The following is a 6,411-nucleotide window of genomic DNA, read 5'->3' as shown; positions in this document are numbered from 1 at the left end:
TATCTTCATGATAAATTTTACACAAACGCAAGAATAAAAAACAATGCTGTGATCGACGAAGAATAGCATGACGAGTTAATTGAATACCTTCACCTCAGCTGTGAATTTGGTTAATGATGCAGGCTTAAAAAGATTGCTTCTTAAACTTACTTTGCTATCATATTTACGGATAATTTTCGTTTAGCTGCTTCACATTGAATTCTAAGTCGGCTCATTGCTCTTTTGTTTTCTGATATATCAACTTTATTTTGTTCGTTAAATTCTTCAACAAAGTGTTTCACCATCCTGTCGTCAAAATCTTCCCCTGTAAATTTGTTATGCCTAGTAATTATTGGAGTAACGAGTAGTAAGAGTAAAGTTGAGTTTAAAAAGGAGAAAATATGTATATAGTCTAAAAATCTTCATACTTTTAGTAAATGAATAGACTATTAATTCGTAGCTGATGACGTAGTCGATCAATGCAATTCTTAGATGTTTTACCAATAATCAGAAATATTACATTACCTCCCAAGTGGGTATCTCCTCCTGTTGCTTTGACATCAAACACTCGATCTTTTATTGTAATCAGTGTCACATCAAATGTTCCACCACCGAGATCAAAAATCAAAACGTGGCGCTCGTCTTTTTTCTGTAGTCAAAAAAATTGTTACAGATGTTGAAAAAGTAATATATTATTAATAAATTCACATCAATATGCCATATAGTACTGCATTTAACAAGAAATCTAACATGAAACCTTTTGTATTCATTGGAGATGATTATTTTACCTCTCTATCTAATCCATAGGCAATTGCCGCAGCCGTTGGTTCATTTATCATTTGTAAAACATTGAGACCGGCTATTCTTCCAGCTTCTCTTGTAGCCTTACGTTGAGAATCATTGAAATAAGCTGGTACTGTTATAACAGCGTCGGTGAATTTGGAACCCATGTAATTCTCAGCGGATTCTTTTAGCTGCTTTAATATCAGCGCACTAATTTCCTCTGGGTAAAATGTTTTTGCTTTATGTTTGTAATTCACCTAAATATGGGGAATTGTTTAAAGACATTAGTTATTGATTAAGCAAAATAAACATTGACATGATAATGATTGCCGAAGTGGCCTTATAGTGTAATATTAAAAAGCTTTATGTTAAATAAAAAACAAGCGTGCACTTGGTAATATAGTTGAAACTTGAATGTAATTTCATGAGATCAATGCATACCTGTATTTTGAGTCTATTATCTTGATTAATAATCTTGAATCCCCAATATTTTGAATCTTGTTGGACATTTGGATCATCGAATTTTCTGCCGATAAGTCGCTTGATTTCTATGAAAAATATAGGATGATAATGGAATATATAGTTTAAAGAAATAAGTGTTTCAGATATGTGTTTTAAGATAAGTATCAAGTGACATGCACATTTATTTATTGTTTAAATTTTTTAATACTAACTTTAGGAGAATATTTTTTTAATTATTTGTGCCAATCTGTGGAAATTATTTTTTGTCAATTTGCATTCATTCATTTTGGAGGGTTTTTTATTTTTTCCAAATTATATCTGATTTTCAATGAGGTCTAACAATAGCAATACGAGAATGAAATAACTATTAATTCATCGCGATTTTAGAGAAAAGTATATTAATAATTACTTACGATACAAAGTATTTTCAAAATTAAATGGTATTTCTTCCTTTGCCGCCTTCCCAGTCAATACCTCGATGTCGGAATAAGAAACACATGATGGTGTTAATCTGTCTCCTTCGTCGTTTGGAACAATTTCGATCTGAAATCAATAATAGATTAACATAATGATTGTAATACAATTTTAATATTTAGCCAAGTTTTGCTGAATGCTATAACTGAAACCTAAAATGGATTTTTTACTAAACAAGGAAACGTTGTTTTGACTGTTTTGTCTGTTTCTCGAAAGAAAACTCGGAAGAAATAGACATGATGTATGATTTAAAATTTTGAAATAAACTACTATACTAACTTTTACTAAAATGGAATACCTACTCTTTCATTCCTAAGGACAGCGACACATGAATATGTTGTCCCAAGATCAATTCCAATAGCCGACATGCCTTCGTAGACTATTTTAGGTCATCTAAACTCTAAAGTATCGTATTTAATTATGTTAAACATAACCAACTTATACAAACACGTTGCAAGTTTCTATCATCTATCGACAAATTCACAGCATGTGCCTGAAGATTCTGAAATTTGTGAACAAATATCTGGTATACCTGAACTCAAATCCTTACATAAATTATGAAAAAGGCTGACAGGCAATTAATTCTACTGCTATCGTTTTCTTGGTAACTCTTTGCTAGGTTATAAACTGATACAATAAAGAAGATTTATAAAAAAATTTCCATCATACTTACTCGATACTCATTTCCTCTTATAATTTATGTAACAATAGCTTTTAGTCGTCCCTTGCGTCATATAGTATATACTATGCGACTCTGTGTATTTGTTCAATAAACAACGCTCGTCCATGCTCGATACAAGTATACCGTGCCGAGTGAAATGCGCAATATGTTAAATCGTGTGTGGCAACATTAAACAAATAAGCTCCTATATTTGTGTATTGATATGAATAAAAAAAGGTTCAAACTTGAATTAATGAAAAATAAAATAATTTAAATTACTTGCAAATTCTTAGTCGTGAAACAACAAGCTTGAACGAAACAAAACTAGTTACCTCCATATTGGTACACACACTTCTGGAGCGCTGAGTTTTGTACATAAATGCATGGACTTAAAATATCATATCGTATTGTCCCCGTATATAAATATAAAGTTATCATTCCCCCTTTTGAGGTTTTCTCGAATAGTTAACGAACGTGATACGCCGAATGATTAAAATTTTAGCTTCAATATATGTTATAACGGCAAAATTCGAATTTATTATTGGATATATTTAAGTAATAGGAAGTTTTTCTGAGTAACGGTTTAATCTTCGCTGTTACTTAGAGTTACTTCCACCTGCATTATATCAGTACAAATAATGATTGGAGCTTTGAATTATCAGTAAGAAAATATAGACACAATACTATTATAGCAAACACTTCCAATCCTTGCCAATGCACATGCATCTGTAATTGTATTATTTTTGACCAGGGATACTGACTTTGGTCACGTCGTCGCCTCACCTTTCCTATCTTTACGTGTAGTTCTACAGCAAAACACTATAAACTATCGCAATCACTGTTATATCAAATCCTTGTATAAATGGTACTAGACTATTTGAGCTTTCACGATAGACTGTTCCGATTCGCTTCAATATTAAACTTCCTCTTTTCTCGCAAAGCGAACTGAAACACTCATTCCAGATAAGCGAAGCATGTCGCATATGAAGCAAAGGTTTTCGTTTTGTGAGTCAGGGTTTCCCTATTGTGTATGTCCCAACACTACAAACAATTCATTCAAGCGATGCGCTCAGGTATTTGGTGACAGCTCTATTTACAGTAACTATCTCTGAGCCGTGCCGTGTTTTTTATTTAACGAGCAAACAGACCTCTGTATGTAAGTCGCTTCGTTTGCACAAATTTATCATTATTTACTTGAGTTGGGATTTAAAATGTAATGTTGCGTTGTACAGCGATCTATTGGTAATTGTAAACGATCTTTCTGGAGTAAGTAATGCTGGACGAAGTGCTCGCAATAATGTGTCGCTATCGAACGCAAATACCTGATCAAACTTTGAAACATAAATGTGAATTCAATTTTGATAAAATCATAATTTATGTATAATATATTCAATTCGAACATTTTAGAATATCTATTGAAAAAATAACATACAAAAATACCACATTATTAGCGCTAAATTTCAAATAATATAAACAAGAATGCAATGCTCAAATAAATGGACAAGAAATCCAAAAAGTCGTAGCTCGGGTATGCACTCTGTTACTGCGAGACTTTTGGTATTAGCCATCACGATGTCATAAAACAAGTTCCACTAATTTAAAAAATTAAACAGCGCATTTTGAATACAATATCAGATCTCACATAAATTTAGGAAATAAAAGTAATAGCCTTCTAGTGAAAAATACAATCTTTAACCACTGAAAATTTTATTCTCGATTCATTTAGGCTACGCTAGCCTTCAAATATGCATACATATGAACAAGATGAAATTCTCAGAAGCCTGCGACGTCTGGGTGGACCTAGATCCGACCGCCAGGATATCTGTTACTCAATCTGTTGAATACAGAAGCGCTCAGAAACTATCACTTTTACACCATGGTCCATAATAGCCAGCAGACTGAGAATAGCATGTTTATCATTAACCCAAAATTATTTTATGTGTGTATTTTAGCGCAACAAGTGTGGTAGACTTGATTTGTGTGAAGTTCAGATTTGCGAACATTGCAATTTTAGCAACAAACCCAGATTTATTGCTAAATATTTGAATTACCAACCAAGAAGTACCAATAAAATATTTCGAGAAAGAACATGTAATTCACAATATTTTTTGAGAACCATAAGTTTCTGATCAGCGTATGTCTTGTCCAACCAATTTCTATGGTGGACCATCTTGCCAGATTTCAGTGTTTGTCAAACGACTTTCATTATTATTGTTTTTAATTACTCATAACAATCTTATTGTACAGTGGTTTATTATTTCATCTTTAGGGGTTTTATGCGTTTAAACGTGCTGCGTCGTTTGACAGTCCTCATGCCCAATACAACAGAATACAGAAAGTTTAAGACAGTAATAACATGCGCTCCGGAAATGTGTGTACTAATATGGAGGTAACTAATTTTGTTCGCCTATTTTTCATCAATTTTTGTGAAGGGATTGAAACCTATGGGCACGGGGTATATCACTTGGCTAACACAGACAGTCTTTTAACCCGAAATAGAACTTTAATAAGGAAAATATGAATAAAATTATAGCTTAACCTTCACATGGTACACATACTACGGGAGTACCCAAGAACATGAAAAACTCTTCTGCCTTTAATTTATGAAACGAAATCATTTTTTCAGGGGTACTTACTTCCTATTACGTCATCAACGGACTGTACTAATTTGCTGTCGACTCATGTTGATGGGTTATTTAAAAAAGATTAGGCCTTGCAAACTCAAATAAAGTCTTCTATTATAGAAGCAGTCAGAAAATAGAGTTATTTGTTACATGGAAGAAAGTTTTGCTTAATTACAGATCAACGGGCCCTGTCTTTCATTTTCCAAAAAAAACATAAAAGCAAAATTAAAAACACTAAATTGTCATTGTGGAAATTGGAACTTAGTTGCTACAATTATACTGTTGTTCATCGAGCCGGGATTGATAATGTAGCCCCTGATACTGTGTCTCGAATAAGTTGCCTTTTTGGCAATCCTGATTTTGACCTCAAAAGTATTCATGAAGAACTTGGTCACCCGGGTGTTAGGAGATTGTCACATTTCATCAGATCTAAGAATCTGCCTTTCTCTACTGAAGATGTAAAACACATTTGCTCCAACTGTCAGCAATGTGCGAAGCTAAAGCCGCGATATTTTAAAGGCAATTACAAGCATGAATTAATTAGAGCAACTCGTCCGCTGGAACGAATCAGCATTGATTTCAAGAGTCCCGTTTGCGGTAAAAAGCAGTATATTCTGATAATTGTTGACGAATACAGTCGTTTTCCATTCGCCTATTCTTGTAAAGATATGACTTCTACAACTGTGATACAGTGCCCTTCTTCCTTATTTTCACTGGTGGGATTACCTGAATACGTACATAGCGATAGAGGCCTGTCATTCTTATCAAGAGATGTTACGGAGTTTCTTGCAAGAAGGGGCGTTGCTAACAGCAATTCCACTCCGTACCATCCAACAGGAAATGCTCAGTGTGAAAGGATCAATCAAACGTTATGGAAGACTATAAAGCTACTTTTGGCTTCTCAAAAATTATCAGAGGCTGCCTGGCAAATTGTCTTACCTGATGCCTTGCATAACGTAAGATCTTTATTATGTACGTCTACTAACTCGACTCCACATGAACGGTTGTTTGGTTTTCAACGACGATCGATGCTGGGCCAATCGCTCCCCGATTGGCTACTTTCAACGGGTAGTGTGTTGCTTCGAAAATTCGTTCGGACAAAGACCGAACCTCTCTGCGACGTGGTGGATCTATTGGATGCCAATTCCAAATATGCACTGGTACGCCACTCAGATGGAAGACAAACTACAGTTTCTGTGAAAGACTTGGCGCCATGTCCCGACCAATCTAAAGCTAAACCAACCGAGACTCCAAATGATTTGAATGACGCTGGTTTGCCAGAAGCTCAGGATGAATTAAATTCTACTTCGGATGAAAATTCGGAAACTCCCGTAGAAGATACTGAAAGCCCTCAACGTCGTCGCTCTGGTAGAATATGTAAGAGCCCGGATTGGTACGGAGATAGAATCTCTTAACTTTATTCTACGA

At 34.4% G+C, this 6,411-nt stretch overlaps 3 protein-coding genes across 3 annotated transcripts in view; 2 read left to right on the top strand and 1 right to left on the bottom strand.

Annotated features, from left to right (window-relative positions):
* Nucleotides 1–6,411, top strand: part of LOC144420781 (heat shock 70 kDa protein cognate 4-like) — a 64,515-nt gene that overhangs the window by 41,957 nt on the left and 16,147 nt on the right. The gene's annotated exons all lie outside the window — the stretch shown is intronic.
* Nucleotides 782–2,544, bottom strand: LOC120343089 (heat shock 70 kDa protein-like). The gene is made up of 4 exons (XM_078110432.1): nucleotides 2,001–2,544; nucleotides 1,638–1,767; nucleotides 1,204–1,310; nucleotides 782–982 (listed from the first exon to the last, which is right to left on the bottom strand). Exons 1-4 carry the CDS (start codon nucleotides 2,064–2,066, stop codon nucleotides 965–967), a joined length of 321 nt encoding a protein of 106 aa, XP_077966558.1. The 5' UTR covers nucleotides 2,067–2,544; the 3' UTR covers nucleotides 782–964.
* LOC144420780 (uncharacterized) lies at nucleotides 5,652–6,398 on the top strand. Its single transcript, XM_078110418.1, has one exon. It carries the CDS (start codon nucleotides 5,652–5,654, stop codon nucleotides 6,396–6,398), a length of 747 nt encoding a protein of 248 aa, XP_077966544.1.

Source organism: Styela clava, chromosome 3 (assembly GCF_964204865.1).
Source record: "Styela clava chromosome 3, kaStyClav1.hap1.2, whole genome shotgun sequence".
NCBI classification, from domain to species: domain Eukaryota; kingdom Metazoa; phylum Chordata; class Ascidiacea; order Stolidobranchia; family Styelidae; genus Styela; species Styela clava.
The sequence above is the reverse complement of the archived record's forward strand: the minus strand, read 5'-3'. Positions and strand labels throughout refer to the sequence as shown.

Bases quoted from the DNA above. Each gene is read 5' to 3' on its own strand.
- LOC120343089 (XM_078110432.1), bottom strand. From the start codon at position 2,066: ATGTCGGCTATTGGAATTGATCTTGGGACAACATATTCATGTGTCGCT. The intron at 1,768-2,000 runs GTAGGTATTCCA...TATTGATTTCAG, and splicing joins CTGTCCTTAGGAATGAAAGA to ATCGAAATTGTTCCAAACGA. The intron at 1,311-1,637 runs GTAAGTAATTAT...TATTTTTCATAG, and splicing joins TTTTGAAAATACTTTGTATC to AAATCAAGCGACTTATCGGC.
- LOC144420780 (XM_078110418.1), top strand. From the start codon at position 5,652: ATGACTTCTACAACTGTGATACAGTGCCCTTCTTCCTTATTTTCACTG.